The following is a 27,463-nucleotide window of genomic DNA, read 5'->3' as shown; positions in this document are numbered from 1 at the left end:
GCTTGCCCCCCTGTCTGTCGCTGTTAAATTAACTGTACAGTAACTTTTGCCCCCTGTCCAGTATTTCTCTGCGCTGGGTCAGACTGCTCCCAGCTTTCCCACGAAAACCCTGTGATATTGATGATTTATTATCATTATTATCGTTGTTTACCATAGAATGATAGTTTAGAGAACTTAAACTCCATTCATGGTGGAGGGATACATGCAGGGCGCTGTGAGGCAAAAAGTCCCCAAAGAAAACTGATTATTTCAGATTTTCCACTATTTTCCATCATCAACATTCCATATAGACTCAGAGGACTCGTGTAGGTTCACTGGTGGTTCTGGATAGTAAATAAAATGTCTATATCTGTGTTGTAGTCATGGCGACCCCTGGTTCCTATCACCACCACTGTAAAGACATCTGAACCATTTCACCCCAAATCAAAAGGGCTTTGTGCAGTCAGCAGGTATCCGACCTCATCGAGGCCTCATCAGGTGTTCGTTCACTTCCCTCTGTATTCTTTAGGAAGACAAAAGGCATCATCTGACCCTGGATCAGGACTTACAGTGAGGATCAGGTTTGCCCTTTAGGTGCACAGCTTTGTACACAGTGTGAAAGATCTCGAAGCCCGTAATCTGAGACGGAGGGTAAATATGGGCTCAGGTTAACCAAACTGTGATGCTGAGTCATTCTGAGTAGCCACTGTAGCAGTTTGTTGGTCAATGGTGAGTTATCCTGCAGGCAGTAGAAGAACTAATTGAAGTTAGTCGCACTTTAGTTACAGGGTTTGACCTCACTGTTGACTGCACACGCGAATGTTTCACAAATAAGTCTGAATTGCACTTTGTCTAACTCTGATTTGTTCTATTATTATTTATTATTATTAGTAATAGTAGTATTTGCAGTAGTAGTGTTAAGGATGCAATGATTTTCATACAGTGCAGGGGTTCTCAACCCTTTCCACCCCAAGGCCCACCTGTGTATAACTATAAAGCATAGCGACCCACAGAGAACTAAAATAAGTGTTAAAATACAACTTTTATTTTTCTTAAATGCTGACACTGAAAACCTAAAAAATTAGGGCCTGAAAATGATCAGATTCTGGTTTTCAGTAGGTTTGCAAAATTTCCAAAAGGGGATAAAAAGAATACATACGTACAAAGTAGACGTGCAGTGTGATTTGGAGCTGCAGTCCATTGTGTTTTCTCTAAAAACACTCCACTGGCTTCCCAATAGAGTAACTGTTTGGTCTCAAGATGTCTCTCTGGTTTTTCACTCCACTCTGAGCTTTTGGATTAGCGTCGTCACAATCAACAACAATAATAAATCTTACTTGATATCTGCTTCTTTGTCACTGGTTTATCAGTCTGAGTTTAACCACTCAGGTCGCTGATGTTCTGACAGAAAGACGCTCCACGATCCATGAGTTGAAGTCAGTCGCATCTCTTCTCTGTTATTTTATGTGTTTTGTTTTTAACATCAGCTCATGTTCAGTGTCTAAAGAGTCAGTCGTTATAACAGTTGTTATGCTGACTGTACGGCGCCGTGATGCCTCTAGAAGAGAAGTAAAGCCAGCTCTGTTGACTAATTCCCTCGTTTGATCACAGAAGCGTTTCCACCTGCTGTGAACTGAACAGGGTTTGTTTGAAACGCACCGAGACCTGCAGTGTTTTTGGAGCGAACTAAAGCAAAAGCTGTGATAAGTCCTCACCAAACAGAGTGCCCTGAGAAACCTCTCCGCCTCTGGCTCGCTGTCTGCATCGCACACCAGCCGTGAAGCTGTTTTGACGTTCTTCTCTATCTTTCTGTTGCAGGAGGCTAAGATCATGGTGGTTCCGTGTGCAGGTGTGCAGCCCATAGAGGACGTTTTGGAGGACTGCACGCGGAATACCCTTCCCATAATCCTGTACGCCCTCAGTCAGGACTCCGTTAACCCAGAGCAGGTGGCCGCCCTTGAGAAGGTCCACAAGGTGCTTCCTTACCCAGTTTGTTTCGTTCGGGTGCCCGGTGTTTCCCCAGCAGGGGATTCTGGGCCTCCGGACCGCGGGTCACTCCAAAAACAGCTGGTCTCGTTGGGCCTCCTGTCCAGTGTCGCAGGCAACTGCTCCTGCGGCGCTCCGTCGCAGACCCACGGGGCGGCCGGTAAACAGCAGAGTGTTCTAGGAGAAAACATGGAGCGCCTCCATCGCCTCCTGGTCCCTTTCACCCGGCAGGTACTCACTAGCCAACAGGTGGAAGCCGCCAATCGCCTCAATGCCCTGCATTGCCGCTGCCTCGACCTCTTCATCAACCAGGTAAGAATGAAAGGGACCCATCATACGCCCCTGAGGCACACCTGTATCTGTGCCGGTGTGCATACCTTCATTAAAACAGTGGTTTCTAGACTTCATTAGAACATTGGTCTCGAGAACAAATTAGAACAGAGTGGTTTTAAACTATGTAGCAAAATGTGATCTGTAAGAAAAAGAAGTATGAATAGTTTTTATCATTGTTGATGGCAGGTTGTTGTTCGTTTGTCGTCTGTGCAGGCGTTTGACATGCAGAGGGACCTGCAGATAACCCCTCGGAGGCTGGAGTACACGCGGGAGAAGGAGAGCGAGCTTTTCGCCTCCCTCATGGCCATCGCTAACCGGAAGCAGGAGGAGATGAAGGAGATGATCGTGGAGACGCTGAGCACCATGAAGGAGCAGCTGCTGGAGGACGCCGCCAATCTGGAGTTCACAGGTCTGTATTTGCTTCTCCTTTCCTGCCTCTCTCTGTTTTCACTGTCTTTCTTTCTTTGGTTCTTTCTTTCCTTGTATCATTTTATTGTCACTCTTATTTTTGTCACTTTTTTTTCACTCTTCCTGTTTTCCTTTTCTTTCTTTCTTTCTTTCTTTGTGATTTTTTTTTTTCCTTCTTCTTGTCTTTCATTTCTGACCTTAATTTGGGTGTGCCTCAGGGGTGTATTCTGGGTCCCCTTTCTTTCTGGTCTTTCTTTGCTTCAGTTTGTCTTTGATTTTTTTTTTTTCCCCTTTCTTTTACCACCTTTTTCTTTCTTTTTCTGGCTTTCTTACCGTCTTTCTTTTTGTCTTTATTGATCATTGTGGAACAACAGTATGGGTTTCTTATCTCTCTCTCTCTCTCTCTCTCTCTCTCTCTCTCTCTCTCTCTCTCTCTCAGACATTATAGTGACCCCTAACGGAGAGCCGGTCACCACTAAGGAAATAAAGTCGTGCATCCAGCAGATCCAGGAGCTGATTGTGGTTCGGCTGAATCAGGCTGTGGCCAATAAGCTCATCAGCTCGGTGGACTATCTGAGGGAGAGCTTCGTCGGGACGCTCGAGAGATGCCTCAACAGTCTGGAGAAATCCAACATGGATGCTTCCGTTCATAACGTCACATCCAACCACCTCAAACAGGTATGCTCTCTCTCTCTCTCTCTCTCTCTCTCTCTCACACACACACACACACACACACACACAGCACGTTTAATAAACGTTATATTAAAGCGATAGTTCAGCGGAAAATCAAACTTCTCCACTTGCACCAAATGTGGACGATCAGTGAAAGTTTGCTTCATTAGTTTTAGTGCTGAGCTGTGAGGCTAAAGTAGCTAACGTAATAAAACCTTATACCCCATTAGGGGGCAGTCGTTGGCTGGAGGTTAGGGAACCAGCCTTGTGAGCGGAAGGTCGCCGGTTCGATCTCCTCAGCTGACAGTATGAGACTGAAGTGCCCTTGAGCAAGGCACCTAACCCCCAACTGCACCCCGGGCTGCCCACCGCTCCGGTGTGTGTGTGTGTGTTCACTAGTGCGTATGTGGTGTTTCACTGCATGGATGGGTTAAATGCGGAGGTCTAACTCCGATGTGTTCAAATACAGTTGGCTAAAAAGGTTCATTTCATTTCATCAGTTAGCATAGTGCTATGTACCTGTCTAGATCATCACACACTCGCCTCAATCTGTGTGGAGTTGTTAAGTAACCTCTAATAGACATGATGATGGGGTTGACGCTGTCATCTATAAACGTTCTTGTTTTTAGCATGCTGATGTACTTTATATCTGATTTTGTGTTAAGTGTGTCTTACAGTGCCAGAAACAACATAATCCAAACAATCCAGTTCTAACAGCTCGAGACAAGTGTGACCGTTTGCGTGTGCTGTTTGCACCGTGCTAATTGTTGGTCATTTGTGTTTCAATTGCTTATTAGCTACATTAGCCTCATAGCTCCAGTGCTGAGACTTCAGATGCCAAATGTCTTGGCTGATGGACCAGTTTTAGGGGTCGGGTGAAATTTATGTACATTTTAATCAATGACAAACCATCACATTACACTGTGACAATTAATTGATTGTGATGATTAACTGCAGATTGTTAACCAAGTCAAAGTGTAGGTGGTCAGTGGTTTAACTGTCCTGCTGCCCCTGTGTGTGACCATGTGTCCTCAGATCCTGAACGCTGCGTACCACGTGGAGGTGACATTCCACTCCGGATCTTCTGTTACACGCCTGGTCTGGGAGCAGATCAAACAGGTACAACTTTAGCACTGTACTTTTTCCACTTAGTCTTGGTTCACATAGGTCTTCAGTGTTAGATCACATAGGTACAACAGCTGCATTGAGCCCTCACCCAGCCTTAGATCACATCGGTACAACAGCAGCCATAATCCTAATTGCTCAGTCATAGATCACAACTGCAGTATGTAGTTGTGTTCAGTTTTACCTACAGTGTGCATTATTCACTTAGTCTTAGATCACACAGGTACAACAGCAGTACTGAGATGTCGCTTATTCATAGATCACATAGGTACAATGAATGCCAAAACGCACGCATAGATCACACAGGTGCAACAGCAGCACTGAGACGTGGCTTGTTTGTAGATCACATAGGTACAGCAAAAGGCAAAACAGCTGCTGCTCAGTCATAGATCACATAGGTACAACAGCAACAGTGGCAGGTGTTCACTCGATCCTAGATCACCAAGGTTCAACTGAGGTACAGCTCCAAGTAGTCACTGTCTTGGATCACACGGGTACAACAGCAGTGCAAAGTCTTCACTCACTCTTAGATCACACAGGTGCAACACCACCAAGTGTGCGTTCATTCATAGATCACATAGGTACAATACCAGTTCCAAGCCTTCAGTCAGTCTTAGAACACATGGGCACCAAAGCAGCGCCAAGTGTTTACTCACTCTTGAGATAACACAGGTCCAACAGGAGTGCCAGGCCACCTCTCACTCTTGGATCACATATGTACAACAGCAGCCATATATACACTTTGAATTAACTCTTTTCAACCAGATAGGTAGATGTAGTTTCTCTCTCTTGCTCTCTCTCTCTCTCTTTTTCTCTTTGTAGATCATCCAGAGGCTGACGTGGGTCAATCCTCCGGCTATAACTCCAGAGTGGAAGAGGAAAGTGGCTCAAGACGCCATTGAAAGTCTGAGTGCAGCTAAACTGGCCAAAAGCATCTGCTCTCAGTTCCGCACGCGCCTCAACAGCTCCCACGATGCTTTCGCTGCGTCTCTACGACAGGTAACACACCCAGACACCTCAACCTGGTTGACAGTTGGGTCCACAGCAGCCAATTGTGCTTAAATATTGTCAGTTCCTTCCGCCACAAGAAGTAGTACCTCTTTGTGTTACACATAGAGCCATAAAACTGAGTGAATATCAGGTTGAGCTCAGCTTTTTCAGTGTTTCCAGATGAAGCTGAATGTGGTTTTGTTCCAGTCAGTTTATAATGCTTTTTATAGCCTTTTTATAGTCTTGTTTGCCGAACTGTATTATGTTGACTCAGTCTTAGATCACACAGGTACAGCAGCCCCCAGTCTTCCCTCAATTACTTGTTGTCCACTGTATGTATCCAAGCTAGTACAAAGAGGTTGGAGTCCAAACTACCCCTGACACTGCGAGAAGCAAAAGCCAGAGCTGATACCTAGAAGAAAAGATTAGAGTTACACTGCATAAGTGCAATACGTTATATTTTAATAAGTACTTGAATTAGTGTTCGCTTTAGTGCTTCACCCAGAGATGGTCTTGAAGCCCGCAAGAGAGTCTGCTGTTCGGACAGCCAGTGGAAGTTCGTTATGTGTTAAACTCTGTTTGCCTTGTCGTCTAGTCCGAGCGCCCTCACGACAAAAAGACAAGAAGTTCTGTGACGTTAAGTTTGTGATGCTCTGTTAACATGTTAAGATTTTAGAAGTCGTGCAGCTTAGATTTGTTTAGTTGTTTGTTGACTGAAAAGCTCACTTAGGATCAACGACAGGTCAGGAACTTGATGTAGTCCTGCGGTCACTCTCCTTTAAATCTGACTAGGTTAAATATTGTCAAGTTTTCTGATGTGTCAGTTTTCTGTGCCGAAGTAGAAACGTAGTAACGGTTTGCTGCAAATCGGTCTTTGTCCAGTAACCGGTGCTCAGTCAAATGATGATACAGGTATTGGGAGAAAAGAACGTGCTGTTATTACAAATAAATAAGCTTGAGAAAAAGGCAACCAATCAGATTGTGCCTTTGGAATTAACTGTTATATAATTAGTAAAAACTAATTTTAGAAAGCTTAAAAAAAAAAAGCTTCCTAAACATGAACTGAATCTAAACGGTTCACTGAAAGTTCACAGGAAAACTGAAAATAACATGGAAATTGCAGCCTCACGGTCAGACTCTGAGTTTTATTCGGCTTTATTTGTGGAACGCGTGATGTAGAAGCTCTCAGCAGCACCACGTGATCTTACACAGAAACACTGACGAACCAAACATATTCGAGTTCAGGTCTTCAGTGATCAGCCGACTCTGCTGTTTGATCTGAGAGAGAGAGGGCGAGAGACAGGGAGAAAGACAGAGGAAGATGAAAGAGAGGGAGAGAGACGCAGAGAGAATGGAGAGAGAGAGAGAGAGAGAGAGAGAGAGAGAGAGAGGGTGCAGCGGGCGAGCTGCAGATTATGTTCACACATGACCAGCAATGTGATTTTGATTATTAATAAAAAGCCTCTTTATTTCAGCAGATAGAAACTGCAGGAAAAACAGCAGAACTTTAATTAGGAACAAAACAAACAGCTAAATCTAATCTCAGCTGTCTGAGTGTTCAGTGAGTCACTCTTCACCTTTATTCCAGCTTCCATTCTTTCCAGGAGACTCACTTTCAGTTCCTCAAAGAATCTGCAGACACACCTCCAAAGTTCAGTCTTAGAAGCTGGTTGATGATTTTCTGAAGTAATCAAACACATTCAGTGGTGTTGAGGTCTGGACTCTGGGGTGGTCAGTCCATCGTTCAGCTTCTTTGTTTGATGTGTCCGTCTCCTTTTCTCAGTGAGGTTCTTCTTGAACAGCTACACATCCTTTCAGACCCACAGCGCTGAGTCGTCTTCTCACAGTGGAAGGATGGACAGAAACACCTGTGGATGTTTTCAGATCTGATCAGCTTGATTTTCTCCTCTCTCTCAGAGATGAAAGCTTTAAGCGCTGTTTATCTGATGGGGGCAGTTTTGGGGTCGACCGGCTCTTCCAGGTGGTCGTTAGGAGACACATTTTCTCTGAAGCTTTTAATCAGTTTTTGAACTCCAGTTTTGGAAACTCCTGTTTTTTTTCTCCTCTTTCTTTTGCAAGTGGATAATTTTATTTCTAATCTTCTCACGATTCTCTCCTGAAAACCGAAGAACTTGTACTTAATAGGAATTTTGACTGGAAATTAAATAAAGGAAAGGGGCTTTGACTTTTGCACAATGTGTAGTTTTAAATGTGTGTGTGTGTGTGTGTGTGTGTGTGTGTGTGTGTGTGTAGTTGGAGGAGGGTCATACGGGTCGTTTGGAGCGGACGGAGGATCTGTGGCTGCGGGTGAGGAAAGACCACGCCCCCCGACTCGCACGACTATCACTAGAGAGCAGATCACTCAGAGATGTCCTGCTGTATGGTGAGAAACCACACACAAACACGTTAGAGCTGCACGCTGTGGACGAAATACCACTACTGTGATTGTTAATACACATTATTACTGCACACTGCGCTTATAATACTGGAGAGCCAAGTTCAAGAGCTGAGAATGACACGTCACTACCCCACACACACACACATTCTGCTGCATGGTGAACACACACACACACACACACACACACACACACATTCTGCTGCATGGTGAACACACACACACACATTCTGCTGCATGGTGAACACACACACACACACACACACATTCTGCTGCATGGTGAACACACACACACACACATTCTGCTGCGTGGTGAACACACACACACACACACACACACACACATTCTGCTGCATGGTGAACACACACACACACACACACACACATTCTGCTGCGTGGTGAACACACACACACACACACACACACACACATTCTGCTGCATGGTGAACACACACACACACACACACACATTCTGCTGCGTGGTGAACACACACACACACACATTCTGCTGCGTGGTGAACACACACACACACACATTCTGCTGCGTGGTGAACACACACACACACACACACACACACACACACACATTCTGCTGCATGGTGAACACACACACACACACACACACACACACACTCAGGATCCTGTTTTACAGTGTGAACACAGTCTTGTGTAACTGATTTCTCAGAGCTGTTGCTGCATGCAGGAAATCTCTCGCTTGCATTTGCTCTCTCACCACACACCTTAACCACGGCCTGCACGTGTGTGTTTTGCTGAGTGTGTGTTTAGCGTGTGGTGATTTGTTGTTTGGTGCAGCCTCAGTACAACCAGTATTAACAATGTAACAATGTACGTTTAAAGTGATAAACGTGAAACAATGTCAGTTCACCTTTTACCCCCAATGTGGTCGACCAACCAAGACATGTTTGGTGTCGGAAGTTAGTTTTACACCAGAGGCTGATTCTAGTGCACAATTTCTGTTTATTTGGGTTTAACACACTGGAAAAAAATAAACATATGTTTTAATATAGTATACATTCTATACAAAACATATAAAATGTGCCATAACTTTTGCACAGGGCACATTTTATGTTTTCCAACATGTTAAATTCTGCAGATGAACATGAACTGTGCATCAACATGTGCAGCAGTGTGTTCTCTGCGCAGGATGTGACCTTTTACGTATTTATTTTTCCACAAAACACGAGTCAGCAAAATTTGTGTAGTTTGACCGGGGTGCCCAAACTTTTGCACACGACAGTGTTATTTTGGAAGATTTGTTGTTATTAAATACTTAATAATAGTAAATACTCTCACTGTGTGACATACACTCTTAAAGATGGTTCTTCAAGGGTTCTTTAGTAAAGGCAGTGGTTCTATATAGAACTGTGAACACTCAAAGAACCCTTTGCATGCTTAAATGGTTCTCTGCATGGTGGAAAGGAGAATGTGCTGTATATGGTTCGTTATTGCACCAAAAAGGGTTCTGCTATTGTTACAAGCTTTACATTATAACAGCAGAAGCTTTTTGGTGCTATATAGAACCTCATACATGTTCTCCATCAATCTGAAGAACCACTGTTGGACAAAAGTTTGAACAGAAACTTAAGTGTGTTAGAAATACTGAAGATCTCCACAGTTTGAGGCGAGTCTGGGATGATTTAGATAGGCAGTTAGCGTCATGCTAATTGGTGGGTATAAGCTTCCATTACTTGTTAGCTACATTAGCCTCGTAGCTCCAGAGCTAAAACTAAAGAAGCTAAACTCCAGACACCAAACATGTCTTGGCTACATTTGGGATCAGATGGGGGTAATCTGATGTTTTGCTGTATTTGTTTATTGTTTATTGTTTATTGTTTGTTAGGGAAGCCGAAGCTGGGCCGTGAGCTGGGCCGGGGGCAGTATGGAGTGGTGTATTTGTGCGATTCCTGGGGGGGGCACTACCCCTGCGCTCTGAAATCAGTGGTTCCTCCTGATGATAAACACTGGAACGACCTGGCACTGAGTTCCACTACACACGGTAATGCACACTGCACCCTCTGCTGGACAGGAGGAGCAACTACAGCTAAAAAAAAGGATTTAGAGCATGTGTGTCAGGCTCCAGTCCTCACGGGCCAAAACACTGCAGACTTCAGCTCATCGACTCATTAAGCACACCTGATTCAGCTCATCAGCTAATTAGCAAGACCTTCAAAAATTGCTAATTAGCAAGACCTTCAAACCTCCGTTTGACATGCCTGACATGGATAGATGGACAGACTGATAGACAGACTGATAGACAGGTAGACAGACTGATAGACATGTAGATAGTTTGGTAGATAGACAGATGGACAGACAGGAAAATAGATGGACAGACAGGTAGATAGACAGATAGACGGACAGACAAGTAGCTAGTTAAACAGATAGATAGATGGACGGACAGATAGACGGACAGACAGGTAGATAGATAGCTAGATAGACAGACAGGTAGACAGACAGATATGTATATTTATCCTGAAGTTTGGCGTCGGAGTCTGTAGCTCACAGTTTGGTTGATTTATTGCTGTATCTTCATGTTTTGGGCGTGTTTTGTTTGACCAGCTGGCTCAGTGTGACCCACAGTACTGAATACTGCTGCTTACACTGAGGCAGTGATGCTCACAGTAGGACAGCACAGTCTCTACAGCCTGATTCACACAGACAATTCAAAATGATTTAAAAAATGATATAAAAAACCAACTTGTTAATGTTTATACCTCTCCATTCTACTCAGTCAAACAGAGTAAAGTCAGCATAGACAGACTTCGGTAGGAAATGTTGGTGTGTCCTCCGTTTTGTTGTCCTGTGTGTCTCCCCCTGTATTGGGGAAGCGAGCTGTGACTGTATTTAAATGGTTTAAAATCTCACCGTTTGTCCAGGCGGGAATCTGCCGAGGCGGAATGTTTAAAGTGACCGACGGCTTTGTGTCCGACTGTAACTCTATGTGATCAGATCCTCCTTCACTGCGTCTGTTCATTAGTGCAGCAGCTACACTCAGCTTAGTCACAGCTGGTATCGGAATGCTGATATAAAGTTTGAGTAAATATCGGCCCGATATCTGTATCAGTATCGATGCATCGCTACTTTAACAAAAATGTGCTGTTAATTTTTTACTGAGGTACTAAAGTGAAACCTGAACAGCCCTAATGTTAATATTTATGTCCTTCTGTCTCAGTTCTCTACCTAAACACGAGCGGCTGGTGGATCTTCACGGCTCTGTTATTGATCACACGTACGGTGGAGGATCCAGTATAGCAGTGCTGCTGATCATGGAGAGACTACACAGAGACCTGTACACCGGCTTAAAGGTACACACACACACACACACACACACACACACACACACACACACCACACACACACACACATCACACACACACACACACCAGTTTTTATTATCATACTACAACAACAATAATACTTAGTGAAATGATGATAATAATAATAATAATAAGGAAATTATCATTATTATTATGATTATTGGAAGCACAAGGTAAGTGTTTCTAATAAAATGGCCAGTGACTATATATTATCAGAATTCATCTTAATCAACACACTTAATCATGTCTGTCTCTCTCTCTCTCTCCCTCTCTCTCTCTCTCTCTCTCCCTCCCCCTCTCTCCCTCTCTCCCTAGGCTGGTCTCTCTCTGAAGGAGCGTCTGCAGATCGCTCTGGACGTGGTGGAGGGGATCCGTTTCCTGCACAGTCAGGGTCTGCTGCACCGCGACATCAAACTAAAAAACGTCCTGGTGAGAGAAACAAACTCCATACGATAAAAAAGAGGAACATTTTGCATCGGCTTGCTCTGAAAATACAAACATAACTAGCTGTCACTCTGCCAATCAACAAGCTCCACAAGATCAACAACCTAAACACTTTCATTTTTGCCAGTAATTATCACAGCAATATTTGTCGTATTTAAAATGATTTGGTCCAAAGTATACATCATTTTTACAAAATGGTGTGATCAAAAAATAAAGAAAGAAAAGAAACCAATAGCCCCCGTGCAATACTGTCACAGCCCACTGGGGGGCCGCAGTCCTCAGGTTGAAAACCACTGCTCTCGGCAACTCAGGCTCCGTTCACACAGCAGGTAAAAGAGACCCAAATCTGATTTACTCACAAAATCCGTTTTTTCTTAGGCCGTTCATGCTGTCTTTTAAATGTGATGGATATGCAACATTAATGTGAACAGATCAGCTCCTAAACTGACCCACATGCGCAAAAGAACAATGCTTCACGCAGCTGCTCACCCAGAGGTCAACAATCAGAATGGAGTGAACACTAACAGCCTCTTCCGGAGGTTCAGCTTCATCTTCTACAGCATCTCAGGAGCTGATAAGAAGTTCTGATGACAGCCAGCTGGACTCATCACCCAGAATGTGTTCAGCTTGCCGTAAAAAGTGTGCGGTCACTTCTTTGGATTCCTTAAACTTTGCTTTCAGACTTTTCCTTGACTCTGCAGCCTCGTACTCCTACGACCGCGTTCGGCCATTTCTTTTGAAATCTCTTCGAACACAGAGCGGTTTGGATAAAGCTTTGTTCACACAGCAGGTCAAAGTGGCCCAAATCCGATCTTTTTCTTCCTGTGACACACCTGTGTGTCTGAGTGTCAGTGTGAACAGATAAACACACTGAATCTGACATTTTCAGTTCTGATTTGAGGCGCTTTCATATGTGGTACTGCGATCCGATACGTATCCCATATGCGGCAATGCGACTCAGTCTGAACAGCCAGATCGGAATTCTGAGACTCATAAACATTTAGGCTGATGTTTCTGTACCAAAAAAAAAGTGACACTCATCCAAACCTTCTGTGTTCAGAGAGATTTCAAAAGAAATGGGCGAATGAGGCTCCAGCGTCAAGGAAAAGATTGAACCAAAGAAGTGACCGCGCCCTTTTTACGGCGAGCTGAACACATTCTGGGTGATGAGCCCAGCTGTCAGTCAGTGAAGCTTCATGATGGCTCCTGTGATGCTGGTGAAGATGAAGCTGATCCTCTGGGAGCGACTGGCGTTCGTTGGCGGTCGTGATTGTTTATCTCTGGATGAGCCGTGAAGCAGCGTGACGCTCTGTTCTTTAGTGGGTCAGTTTAGGAGCTGATCTGTTCAGACTGATGTCGCATACAGATCACATTTAAAAGATAATCTGAACAGACAAACAAAAAATCGGATTTGGGCGTCTTAAATCGGACTTGAAAATGTCAGATTCAGTGATTTGAACAAAACCTTACACTGTAAATCAAGGCTTCTTTGTGTTCTTCTGTCGGCAGCTGGATAAACAGAACCGGGCGAAGATCACTGACCTGGGCTTCTGTAAACCTGAGGCCATGATGTCCGGCAGCATCGTAGGAACACCGATACACATGGCCCCGGAACTGTTCACAGGTAACACACATGCACAACAACACCTGCACTCACTGGCCACTTTATCAGAAACCCCTCTCCTGCAGATCCACCTTGCTGGTGTACAGTTAGAGACTATAGCTCATCTGTGGATGGACAGTTTGTGTTGTGGATCCTCAAACTCTTCTTCACCTGTCAGTTTCTGACCACAGAGCTACTCTTGGCTGGATATTTAGCCTAGCAGCGTTACAGACATGTAATAAATCCAGCAACACAGCTGCAGCACACACACATCATCGCCTATTTCACAGCAGACGCAACGCGGCACGTTATTCCAGAAGCACTCTGCAACGCTTGTTGTTTCCCACTGGACATGACGCATCACGAAGCAAGAGCGGTTGCTGTTTGTTGCGTGTTCACGTAATATAAACATCTGTACTGTCCGTTTATCTCATATAAACGTCATGTAGATGACATAAAGAGATCAATAATAAAATCTTGACTGGCTGCTGTGACTGTTGCTGGCTTTCTCTCCAGGTGATGTAGCTCTATATGAAGAGGAGGAGATGCTGTGTGTTCACATCAACCTACTCAAGGGATTTCAATCACTTTGTCAAGGAGTTAGAACTAGATTTGTTTTGACTTTATGGCGTTTCAGTTTCTCGATGCAGATTAAACGATCAGGAAACCAGCTGGAGTGATTATAAACACTAATAAGTCCATTCGTCTCCAAATTATCGATGTTCGTCTTAAATCTCTCTCTTTGTCGTTTCGTTAGCTACTAGCTGGGCGAGACTGTTGTCTGTGTTGCTATGGTGACCAGCAGTCTGTGCTGATCTTCAGGGTTAAAGGGTGAATCAGCAGTTCTACATTAACTCCAGAGTTTAAGACCAGTTTATTGTTAAACTGTGTTGAACGATCAGCAGAGCTTTATTTTACTGTAAAGGAGGATTATTTTATTTTTACCTACTAATCTGATTCTGCTGTGGAGCCACAACAGGACAGTAAAAGAGCCACATGCGGCTCCGGAGCCACATGTTGCTGAACGCTGTCCCAGATAATTGCGATGTTAATCACACACTGCATTCACTTAATAAAGTAAGGTAAATAGTTAGGGTAAATAAAATGATCTCTCTGTTGAATGTTTTAACATGTTTGCTACTCTTTTAAAATGAGTAGCTGCTCCCATCTTTGTCATTTACACTGAGATTTCTTAGTTTCTTGTACGAAACAGGTATAAACATTACAGACCTTATGAAGGAAACTCAGAAAATACTCCTGTCTGAATAGGGCTTAAGCATCATCAGCTGCAAGTAAGTCTGTGTTAATGGCGTAGCTGCGGAAACCAGTGTACCAAAGCAGCATCTCTATCAGTGACAAAACATCGTTTCAGTCTGATAACATCTTCAGAAAAATGGAAAAATATTGACACAATAATGTTCTAATCTAAACACACAAGTTCCAATTATCTGGTCAGCGGTGGTCTGTGGTGGTCCTGTGGTCAGTGGTGGTCAGTGGTGGTCTCTCTTTCCAGTGCTGAATGCTGTAGAGGGGCTAGAGAACTGTACAGTAACAGCTGAGCTTCAGTCTGTGACACTAAACCTGCACAGTGCAGCTGTATTGGGGTGTTTCTGATAAAGTGGCCAGATGTGTGGCACCAGAGCTGTTCACTGAAGAAGCCCTCTTTGTTTTAAAGAAGATCAGAGTGTGTGTTTGTTAACTGTGTGGTTTGTGTGTGTGTGTGGTGTGTGTGTGTGTGTGTGTGTGTGTGTGTAGGGAAGTATGATAACTCCGTAGACGTGTACGCGTTCGGGATCCTGTTCTGGTATCTCTGTAGTGGATCTGTTAAACTGCCTGAAGCCTTCGAGAAATGTTCCAGCAAAGACCAGCTGTGGACCAACGTCAAGAAAGGTGACACATCCCCTCTTTCTCCTCTCTCTCCTCTCTCTCTCTCTCTCTCTTCTCTCTCTCTCTCTCTTTCTCCTTCTCTCTCTCTCTCTCTCTCTCTCTCTCTCTCTCTCTCTCTCTCTCTCTCCTTCTCTTTCTCTCTCTCTCTCTCTCTCCTTCTCTTTCTCTCTCTCTCTCTCTCTCTTTTTCTTTCTCTCTCGTCAAGAAAGGTGACACATCCCCTCTCTTTCTCCTCTCTCTCTCTCTCTCTCTCTCTCTCTCTCTGTCTTTCTCCTTCTCTCTCCTTCTCTTTCTCTCTCTCTCTCCTTCTCTTTCTCTCTCTCTCTCTTTTTCTTTCTCTCTCTCTCTCTCTCTCTCTCTCTCTCTCTCTCTCTCTCTCTCTTTCTCTCTCTCTCTCTCTGAAAAGCACTGACATTGTGTACTCAGAATATGTAACCTACATGTAATTACTCACCCATGTTTACACATAAGGACTGTGGTGATTTCAGGGAAAAAAGAGAATGTGAATAATGATGGTAATGAGGATGATACTGATATGTGATGATGGTGGTTGTGATGATAGGTAGGATGATAATAATGATAATGATTGAATCTGATGACTGGTGGTAATTATGATAATGGTAGGGATGATGGTTATGATAATGCAGGTGTTCATAGTTATGATGATGGTGGTGATGGTTATGATAATTGTGTTGATAATGAATATGATAATGGTTGTGATAATGATGGTGATGTTATGATGATGGTTTTGGTAATTATTATAATGGTGTTAATAATCTTGGTTATGATAAAGGTGGTGTTGATGGTGATGGTTGTGATAATGATGGTGATTGTTGTGATGATGATGTTAATAATGGTTTTGGTAATTATGATAATGGTGTTAATGATCTTGGTTATGATAAAGGTGGTGTTGATGATGGTGATGGTTGTGATAATGATGGTGATGGTTGTGATAAAGATGGTGACAGTTAATAATGGTGGTGTTGGTGATGATTATGTTAATGATTAATGTGATTATCATAACCACCATTACTATCATCATAATTATCATAATGATGGTGATTATGTTGATGAAGATGAAAAATGATTGTGATAGAGATAATGGTGATAATCGTTATGACGATGATGATTATAGTGAAGAGGAGATTGGTGATGTTCATGCTGATGTCTAGTGGGATTTAGGCCCAAACATTTGCCCAGTTTTTATGCTGATGGTGGTGATGATGATGATGATGATGTTCCTGTAGGTTCTCGGCCTGAACGTTTGCCCAGTGATGATGATGATGATGATGATGATGTTCCTGTAGGTTCTCGGCCTGAGCGTTTGTCTAGTGATGATTATGATGATAGTGATGATGATGATGATGATGATGATGACGATGATGATGACGATGATGATGTTCCTGTAGGTTCTCGGCCTGAACGTTTGCCCAGTGATGATGATGATGATAGTGATGATGATGATGATGATGATGTTCCTGTAGGTTCTCGGCCTGAGCGTTTGATTAGTGATGATGATGATAGTGATGATGATGACGATGATGATGTTCCTGTAGGTTCTCGGCCTGAGCGTTTGCCCAGTGATGATGATGATGATGATAGTGATGATGATGACGATGATGATGTTCCTGTAGGTTCTCGGCCTGAGCGTTTGCCCAGTGATGATGATGATGATGATAGTGATGATGATGATGTTCCTGTAGGTTCTCGGCCTGAGCGTTTGATTAGTGATGATGATGATATGATGATGATGATGATGATGATGATGATGTTCCTGTAGGTTCTCGGCCTGAGCGTCTGCTCATTTTTGATGAAGAGTGCTGGCAGCTGATGGAGGCCTGCTGGAACGGGGATCCTTCCCAGAGGCCTTTGCTGGGGATAGTCCAGCCCAGCCTGCAAAGCATCATGGTCCGGATGTGTGACGGCTCAGACCGAAAGAGCGCCAGCCTCGAGGACTCAAACTAACACACACACACACTCCAGCAAACACACTCTGACACACTCCTATAGGAACACGATCAAAAGACTCTGATGACGATGATGAAGAAAAAAAATGTGTTGTGTTTTTGTATTTGGGCGCCGAGAGTCTAAAAGCCCAGGAACAAAGTTAGAGAAGATGAAAGCTCCTGTTAGGATTCTAATACACACTATTTATGATCTGAGCAATATAAATTCAGAATGTGCACATATGTATGTATGTGTTTTGTTTGTGTGTCATCTGTATTTATATAAAAAGTCACTCCGCACACTATGTCCCCTCCGAGCATGCATGCTAATGGCTGCTTCGTTATAGGATTGTTACTAGACGTGAGGAGATTTAAGAGTAGTCCCGTTTTTTGCAGTATTACATTAAAAAAATAAGACTTCAATTTTAGCTGGTGTTAAAACTGGTTTATCGCTATTATGAGATGACTTTTTTAATAAAAAGGTTCTGAGAAACTCTTGTTTTTTTTTCTTGTTGAGAGCAGGTATGGTGCTGTAACAGACTGGTGAACATATGGAGTTTTGATTACATGTTTAATTACACAATAATGTACTTTGTGAAGACGTTGGTCAATCTAATGATTAGAAAAAGGGTAAAGTTGCAGCCACTGCCTGATGTCTGAGACACTGTTTTATGATAGTTTTGGGAAGATTTTGGCCTTAAACTCCATTCATGGTGGAGGGATACATGCTGAGGCAAAATAGTCCCCAAGAAAACTTATTATTTCAGATTTTTCACTATTTTCCATCATCAACATTCCATATAAACTCAGAAGACTCGTGTAGGTTCACTGGTGGTTCTGGATAGTAAATAAAATGTCTATATTTGTGTTGTAGTCATGGCGACCCCTGGTTCCTATCACCACCACTGTAAAGACATCTGAACCATTTCACACCAAACCACTCTGAATCTCTCTGTTTACATCTCACACACTGGATTGTGCAGAAATTTTGAGTAAACCGGTGGAGTTCCCCTTCAGTAATAAAGCATCTAGGTACAGGTTTCAGCGATGGGTCAGTTGGTTATGATAATTGGTTTCCATTACTTGTTAGCCGCATTAGCCTTGTTCCAGTGCTAAAACTAAAGTTCAGACACCAACCACGTCTGATGGACTGCATTTTGGATTGGGGTGGGGGGCGTTGGGGGGGCGACTGGAGGAATTTGGATCTATTTTTGAGGTCTGAGCTGTGAGAAGAATGCAGGTAAGTCAGATCCAGACTGCAGCAGACTGAAGTATGTAGATTAAGACATTCCTGTGGATTAGCTCTGATTAATCCCCACAGAACACTCTTAAATATGAAGGCAGTGTGGGAGGTCAAAGGATAAACTGGGCTCAAGCTCTGTGGGTTTAGATACAGTCAGAACCTGTAGAGAGGAGAATTTCACGCTCCTCCGGGTTTCTCAAACCAGCCAGGCACGTCAACGGCGCCGCCATTTTGGGGAGGTCAACATCGCTGCTGGACTGCATTCAGTATTCAGCGGCAGTTTAAGAAAGATACTGTCCAAAATTACACTATTTCAGGAATATTGAGCTCAGAAAGTGGGATAGGATTATATAACGGAGGGAGCGCAGTGATCCACACTCATGTCTGTGTGATGTTTGTGTAGATATGGCTGTGTGGTTAATGAGGCACAGAGAACCTGTGGATGTGACTGTTTTTCCGAACTATCACTCGCTGCAGAACCAGAAGTTCAAAGGGGTGGAGCCGGACCGGATCCAACTCCGCCCACGTCTTCTTTTCATTGGTCTAAAATCATCGCATTTCTATTGGTCTTTAAACTAGTATGTGTCGTGAACGTTTTCCGCCTACGACTCATTTGATTGGTCTACCCTGTCGCGTTTTACCTGTGGGAAACCCGCAGGTGTTGCTGGTGTTTTTATTTATTTTCTCGATTGTTGCTCCGTCCTGAACGCCACAACACAGCCTTTATAATCGCTCATAATTCACGACGTTCACTCATTTGTCAAAACTCGAAAAGCTTTTTTCACATTCCGGTACAAAGTCCGTTCTGTAGGCCTGCATCTCAAGTACTTATGATAGACGGGTTCTTGTTGAAAACGGTGAACGTTTTTGAACGCTAGAATGCACTTAAGACAGGTCAAAATAACCCACATAAATGTGTTTTATCAACTAAATCCTGGAATTTCATAATAAAAAAAAACTTTTTTTTAACGTTTAAAAGGATTTGGTATTACTGCCACACATTTCCATGAGTCTAATAAAAACGACTCAATATACCTAAACAACATCATATTAAATGTCATATACCCTGATAAGCCACTTTATTAGCTCATTCTACCTTGTTTCGACACTCACTGTCCATTTTATCAGCTCCACTCGAGTTCAGACCAATTAAAACACGACGTGGGAGGAGTTGGATCAGATCCAGCCGAACCCCCTGGACTTTTGGTCCCGCAGTGAGGACAATCTCGTTTTCCTCTGGTTTTATATTAAGCTTATTTCATTTAATAGTCTATTCAGGTGATCTGAATTAACTCTATGTAGTAGTTATTTGTTTACAGTGCTGGTTAAAGCTTTGTAGCGGTAAGTTACATCATTCCTTAATCTGTGTAGATATTCATAATAGATTAACGTTAGAACCTTCTTACACGAAGCTGAAGTCAGCTTCTTATTTGCCAGCTTTTTTTCGAATTTTCCCGTTCCACCTTAAACTTTGCATCAGTCAGCTTTTCGTTCGAATTTTCCCGTTCCACCTTAAATGGTGCAGCTTCAGGCACCAAAAAGTAACTGCTGCACCATTTAAGGTGCAGTTTAATTTAATCAACTAGCTTCTTGTTCGAGTTTTCCCGTTAAATGGTGCAGCAGTTACTTCAGCTTCGTCTTTCTGTGTATTAAGATTAGAAGTGATTCACACATTGATGGGTTTGCTGATGTGTCTGATTGTGTTTCTCGCGCTAAACTCGGTTTTTAACGTCAGATGCAGACTGAATATTGTCCCGCTGGTCCGGACGGCTAATTATCACGATCAGTTATTAAAGTAATAAAAGCTACCGAGAGCGGATCCGAGCAGCCTGGATTAATCTGTGTCTGAGGATTATAACTAAACAGATTTGGTGAAAATCGGTTGAGTAATAAGGAAGTTGTGGCTGATTTAATCGTGAGACTCTTCGTCTCTCAATACAAGTGAATCTGTTCACAAGCAGATCTAGACCTCTCCAACATGGCGGACGCGCAGACGTATCACCTCACATAGAGAACAGCAGACAACGCAGCATCTAGGTATGAATATCTATGGCTGCTCCACTCGTCAACCAATCAGCGCTCAGTAGCAGTAATGCCAATCAATTAGCACTCGGTATCAGTAATGTTAGCGTCCTGCTGCCTAAAACCTGTTTGCTGTAGAAAAAAGGAAACATACAGGTGAGTTTTCTTTGTTTTTTTAGTGAAATCCATCCTTCTACTTTCTAAAACTAAAGGAAAGTTCTGTGTAAATGATTAGAAACTATTTTAACTTTTCGTTTTTAGCCGTTTAGCTCCATTCGCTCCCATTGAGGACTCGCTCGCGGGCGCCCTCTGCTGTTTAGCAGTCACGTTCTGTATTTAACGAGGGGAAACAGGAGGAGGTCCGGTCTCTTCATAAACCGGCTCTAGAACAGTCATATGTAAAAGTCTGAACACCCCCGTCTGTGTTCTAGATAAACTTACCGAGTCAGAACTGTTCACAGTGGTGGTGATAGGAACCAGACGTCCACCTCTCAAAGCTCCCTCACAGAAAGTTCCTACATGAAATGGTTATGAATTCACTGCCTGATGACTGAGACACTGTTTTATGATAGTTTAGAGAACTTAAACTCCGTTCATGGTGGAGGGATACATGCAGGGCGCTGTGAGGCAAAATAGTCCCCAAAGAAAACTTATTATTTCAGATTTTCCACTATTTTCCATCATCAACATTCCATATAAACTCAGAAGACTCGTGTAGGTTCACTGGTGGTTCTGGATAGTAAATAAACTGGGGGAGACCGGGTATGGTGGTAACACTCCTTGTTTCAGCACCTGTAAATCACTGAATTTTTGAGCTAGAGTTCTCAAACTTCTATACAGAGTACCCAGATTTGTTTACTACAAATGAGTTCAATTCAATCCTCAGCAAGGATATCACAGACTTCATGAGTTGATGTCAGATACGTGGTGTTCCTTTGTAAGAACCTACCCCACTACCGGGGAAGGTTGTAACACATGCTGGGGTTAAGTTGTAACAGTTAGACAAAAGAAGCAGAAGCAGAGACCACGCTGTGCAGTATGCTTCAAAAAGAGGTTTACTGAGATAAAGTAACAACCCAGAACATCTTTTGCTTTTCGTCCCGTGTTTGTGGTTGTTATATATTACTGCCACTTGATACGCAGATGTTCTGATCTAAAGAAAGTGGAGCAGAAACCTGAGTACATAGACACAGAAGGTGTTTCAGTTAGTCTGGCAGCTGTGCTAGTGTTCAGTTTTACTCCAGCCTCCAGTGGCTAAGCTGTCATCTGCTTACTTCATGTGGAGTTGGTCCATAATTCAGCTCTGCTGCCTGAGTCAAACCAACACTTCCTCCTGCATCTCAGAGAAAAGTCCACTGCTGCTCCGGTAACCTGCACTGGGAAGATCACTGGACACCTGGTCTTCTGGCTTCTGCACTGATTTGCAGTATCTGCTCTGCGTCACACGGCAGATCCCATGTGCCTTTACAGCTGATCTGACTGATGTTGCCCTTTTTTGTGACTTTTGCTTTTGTAAAACATTGGCAGACACACCTCTGTCAGTCTGGCCTCTGTCCGTCTGTCTGACTAGCCATTCTATAAAATTATTAAAATCAGTAAAACGTTCCAGGTTGTATTTAAGGGGACGGTTGTAACATTTTTCAAAGATGGGATACGACCCACCCCAGCCCTGTCAGCCAGCTGTATCATAATTTAAGATTAAGTGACCCTTATTAGTCCCCCAACGGGGAAATTTCACCTTCGCATTTGACCCATCCATGCAGTGAAACACCACATACACACTAGTGAACACACACACTAGGGGGCAGTGAGCACACTTGCATGGAGCGGTGGGCAGCCCTATCCACGGCGCCCGGGGAGCAGTTGGGGGTTAGGTTTCTTGCTCAGGGGCACTTCAGTCTCGTACTGTCAGCTCAGGGGATCAAACAAGCGACCATCTGGTCACAGGGCTGGTTCCCTTGACCTCCAGCCCATGACTGCCCCCCATTTTGCCTGAGAAACTAGAGTTGAATCTACTATACGTCATATGGTTTTATCTGTGATAGTATAAGTACTAAACAAAATACAGTGTTGGTCAAAAAAATATTTTTTTACCATTAAAAATCCATTTTTTCCTCTAGAGAATCTGCTTGTGCTTGTTTCCAGCCTCCACCGTGTGGGATTGAGGTGGAAGTGGGTAAAATCTGAAATGATCATATGAATCCTGTTTAATCCCTGACTGGTGTTACGACCAAACCCGGTCTCCCCTATATGTGTTGTGGTCATGGCGACCCCTGGTTCCTATCAACACCACTGTAAAGAAACCTGAACCATTTCACACCAAACCACTCTGAATCTCTCTGATTTACATCTTTAACACTGAATTATGGTGAAATGTTAGAAATTAGCGTAATTCCCCATTAAAACATGCGGAAGTGTGTTCTCTGTAGAGGATGTGTTAACTTTAATTTGCATACGACTAAATATGCGTAAGTTGCTTTCTGTTTAAAACCAAATTTTTCAGATAATAAGGCCCCTGATTTTCCAGGTATAGAGTCAAAAATGTGTAAATACATTTAAGCAGTGTATGTATATATGGAGTGAGTACTTTATAGTGAATGAGATCTCGGCTGTGATTCGGTCGCAAAAGTTCAACCCAGCTGTGATTTTACTCACCATAACCACCTCCAGTGTTCAGCTTTCATTCAACACTAACACAGAAAAGAAAAAAGTAAATGAAAGAAGCCTTGAATAGAATTTAAATGTATATTTCTAAACATGAATCCTTCCACCAAAAATAGTTCCACGCACTGAATTTGAAAAAAGACAGGTTCTGAATCTGACTCACTAATATCTGTACCTTTAAAGTTTGACCAAACTGACCACCAGACTGACCAAGTCAGATGTTAACTTTACTAATACGTCTGTTTTTCTGTTTTTGTATTTGCTATTGGTACTTTTTAGAAGTTTTCACCAAACCATCATTTTAAAATTCAGAATTATAAAATACTAAATATGATTATAAGTAGTAGTGGGCGATACACTGGTTCATCCGATATGCTGGTTAAAATTCTTATTAAGGAATTAGTTTAATCATTATCATTATACTGGTATGCAAATAAATGCAGATAATGTGACGTACAAACAGGTCAGAACTCGCTGACTCCCTCAGCTCTCGTGTACTGAGCTGCAGCCTGAGGTCAGTCAGTCCAGTTATGGTCAAAGGAGCGACATCAGACTGTAATGAGTTAATGAGTTAACCGGTAAAAGAGAGCAGAAGGAAAAGCCAGTCTCTTGGGGTTAGCCATTAGCCTAGCATCTAGACTAGCCAACTCTCCGTTTGCCCAGCCTACGGTGCTCCTCCCTCGGCCGGCTGCTTCAGGCGACGCCGCGGTCTGGGCCTACAAGCCGAGAGGCTCCGCAGCTCCTCAGCTAAACCTGACAGAGTGAACGTCTGTAATATTTACTGAAGACCAGCAGCGTCTGACGCTCGGAGATTAAAGCTCGAGTGTGAGAGACGCACAAACGACACAAACGACTTTCAGACGGAAAACTACATTCAGCAGCGTTTAGAGGAGCCACTGTGGGCTTTACTCACACTCACCTTCATCTCGACAGGGTTAGAGAGACACACTGACATCTGACTGAATATTGATCAGTTCTGTTTTACTGTTTCACCCAGTAAAAATATTTTAGACTCACTTCAGCTGATAAATATGATTCTTATTAAAAGACGTCCAGAATAGTACGCCACTGTTCATCTACAAAAAGGTTTAGTTAAGCATCCAAAATGGGTTTATTTGATCAAAATTCTACATAATACCATTATATATGCACCGAAATAATAATTTTCGCCCACTACTAGTTATAAGTAGAATGATGAGGACAGAAGCTGGTAGAGCAGCAAAAAACAGCAAGAACAGTCAAACAAAGCATCCAAATATTTAAAAACAGAATTTTGCTTTACTCAGTTTGGCGAAGTCATTTACAAAGCGTTTCCACATAGAAAAATACAGGCGGCGTCTGATCGACCCTGTTCAGCTCTGAGTCCTGTAGCTTACAGCCTCGTTCACTCCAGATGACACTGATTTAGAGTAGACACAGATTTACAGCAGCCCAGAAAAGGTAGAGACATTTTTGAACATTTGAAAGCTGCCCAGTGACATTGTTGTCCAGCAGGTGGTGCCAGTGAGCAAATGAGGTTTTACATACTGTTACGTCTCTGAAGGAGCAATTTTAGAGAGAATGAAAACATTACTGACATTGCTGTTGTATTTAATTCCAAGTGAAAGTGTAAATACAGTTTTTTAAAACTCCAGATGCTCCAGACGGCCTTTTCTACTCCGCTGGACCAAATAACAAGGATTAGGCAACTTTACATTTGCTTTTCTATATCAAAAACTTACATATAAATTCTCCTTTTTTAATTCAGCTTGACCTTGATTGCTTTAGAACAGAAAGACTTTGATTAGAGAACGTACGAGAGGTTCCGTCTCCTTTTGGTGTTCAGCTAGATAACCGGACAGCTCTATTTATTGCATAACAATAAAAAACAACAAACGAAACCTCGAATGACCCAGTCAAAAATGCCAATGCTAAATGGATAGCCATCAGTTAGAATGATGCAAATGAAGTTATTATAATTGGTCTCTAGTAACTTCAAATCACAGTCGACCATGTTAGCATGTTTGATGGAGCGATTCCTGTAACGCTGCTGTGCCACTTTGGAATAAAATGGATTGTTTTCAGTTGGGAAAAGTAGGTTATCTTTAAAAAGTGGAAATAACCCACAGTGACTTTTACCCAAAAACTCAGCAGGTTCACTATAAAAGTACAGAACAGTAAAATTAAACATAAAACAGTGTAACAGGCTTTTTCACCCCACAGGTACAAAGCTATGGAAACTCATTCACAACAAAAGAAAATTATTTTACTCCTTCTCTGTTTTTGGCATCAGTGCCACGACATTTGACTTAATATCTCAAAATCGTACTAAACATTAAGTAAAACCTTGAGAAAATGTCATTATTTTTTAAGGAAAAAGACAATTTCAAGAAAATGTCAGTTTGTCGAAGTACAATTAGAAATAAAATTGAGAAAATAAGTTATTGTTTCAACATATGTCGAAATGAAAAGTCCAATTTTGAGGAAATAAGTCATTATTTTGAGATAGTAAGTCAAATTTGGAGGAAATAAGTCATTGTCTTAAAACAAGCCAAAATATCAAGAAAATGTTTGACCTACAAAACTTAGTATTTTAAAATACTAAGTTGTGAGAAAATAAGTAATTATTTTGACATAGGAAGTCAAAAGTTTCAGAAAATTATATTTTTGTTAGAGTAAAGGTTTTAAACTTAAAATGTCAGTATTTTGACAAAATAAGTCATTTTCAACATAGGAAGTCAAAATACCAAGAAAATGTAATTTGGCCTAGAAATTGTCAATATTTTGATCACTTAGTAACATTTTGAGAAGTCATTATTTTCCATAGGAAGTTAAAAACATTTTAGAAAATAAGTCCTTAAGTCAAAATCTTGACATAATGCTGCCAGAAACAGAGAAATAGTGAAAAAAAAACAGTTTTCTTTTTCTGTATCTGATAGAAATCGGCTTCCACAAAAAGTCACTGTTCACATTGAAAATGAAGAGAATCAGCACAGTTCAATTTCAGCGCCCCCTGCAGGTCAGACACACAAATCTGCTAGAAATGACAGGAATAACAAACAAGTGAATAAGAAACAAATGCTGAGATTTTGCTTATGAATCAAACTCATCATTCAGAATAACAGAGTCACTATTTCAACATCCAAAAACAGCAGGAGTGAAATATTTAGTAGTGTTCAGTATCTGTACAGTCGCTCACACTCCTCCGACGTATTAGCTGCATATTTACACTCTCAAATCAGGCCTGTACAATTTCAAAACCTTCTCTGAATCCACACAAACGGATTTTAATGCACACATCTTGAAATATTTTACAAAAAAAGAAACCATCCTTCATTTCTAAGCTATACAATACAAAAACTTTAGCTTTGCTCGTCGAGTAAAAGTGACAGAAGGCAAATCTCTCAGACGAAGTGTTTAAAATCAGGAGCATTTCATTAACGTCCGTATAAAATGATTTCCCGATAGTAAAAAAAGAGTCAGTGTATCAAAGGTTTCAGTGTTTCGTCTTCTTTTCCTCCTCCGATGGTATAAAATGAAGGCTGAGTGGTGGAGAAGGCATCATAACTCCGCAGCAGTGTGTGTTTGTGTTCTGAGTGGATATTCAGTGTATAGTAGCTATGATCTGGAGTATGATTAAAAACCTTCAGTCGTTTACAGTCTCATTGCTTCATGCAGTCTGTGGCAGCTTTTTTCAGTCAACACAATTTAACAGTGAAAACAAAGCTGAAGCTCTCAGGAACAATCCCATCCAGGCTCCGCCCACCAGTGTGGTCTTTCATAGCTACTGTTGCTAGGTTAGACAAGCTTTACAGAACACTGATAAAAATCCCGTTAAACCTAAGGAGGACCAAACTGTAGGACCTAAATGAATAACCGACTCTAAATGTAGGTATTGTGATATAAACTGAGTCTGTTCCACAGTTTCTCATTAGGCTGAATGAATAACCGACTCTAAATGTAGGTATTGTGATATAAACCGAGTCTGTTCTACAGTTTCTCATTAGGCTGAATGAATAACCGACTCTAAATGTAGGTATTGTGATATAAACTGAGTCTGTTCTACAGTTTCTCGTTAGGCTGAATGAATAACCGACTCTAAATGTAGGTATTGTGATATAAACTGAGTCTGTTCTACAGTTTCTCATTAGGCTGAATGAATAACCGACTCTAAATGTAGGTATTGTGATATGAACCGAGTCTGTTCTACAGTTTCTCATTAGGCTGAATGAATAACCGACTCTAAATGTAGGTATTGTGATATAAACTGAGTCTGTTCTACAGTTTCTCGTTCGTTTTAATGGTGTTTTGTAAAGTCTGTCCAACCTGAACAGTGTCTATGAAAGGACACATTTGTGGGCGGAGCCTGGATTTGACTATTTCCTTTACAGTGTCGCAGCCTGAATGTTAATGTTATGTCCGTCTCCTGCGTTTGGAGTCCAGGTCTTCAGG

General features: G+C 42.3%; 1 protein-coding gene across 1 annotated transcript in view; it reads left to right on the top strand.

Annotated features, from left to right (window-relative positions):
- Nucleotides 1-17,279, top strand: part of dstyk (dual serine/threonine and tyrosine protein kinase) — a 45,840-nt gene extending 28,561 nt beyond the window's left edge. The window contains 13 exon segments of the mRNA XM_036559699.1: nt 1,798-2,277; nt 2,512-2,707; nt 3,146-3,384; nt 4,414-4,497; nt 5,326-5,502; nt 7,747-7,876; nt 9,750-9,884; nt 9,887-9,905; nt 11,079-11,211; nt 11,539-11,652; nt 13,177-13,291; nt 15,026-15,160; nt 16,938-17,279. Coding sequence (XP_036415592.1) covers nt 1,798-2,277; nt 2,512-2,707; nt 3,146-3,384; nt 4,414-4,497; nt 5,326-5,502; nt 7,747-7,876; nt 9,750-9,884; nt 9,887-9,905; nt 11,079-11,211; nt 11,539-11,652; nt 13,177-13,291; nt 15,026-15,160; nt 16,938-17,122 — 2,142 coding nt within the window. The 3' untranslated portion in view covers nt 17,123-17,279.
- The last annotated feature ends 10,184 nt before the right edge of the window (nt 17,280-27,463 follow it).

The sequence above is a fragment of the Colossoma macropomum genome, unplaced genomic scaffold (genome assembly GCF_904425465.1).
Source record: "Colossoma macropomum unplaced genomic scaffold, Colossoma_macropomum, whole genome shotgun sequence".
NCBI lineage: Eukaryota > Metazoa > Chordata > Actinopteri > Characiformes > Serrasalmidae > Colossoma > Colossoma macropomum.
The sequence above is the reverse complement of the archived record's forward strand: the minus strand, read 5'-3'. Positions and strand labels throughout refer to the sequence as shown.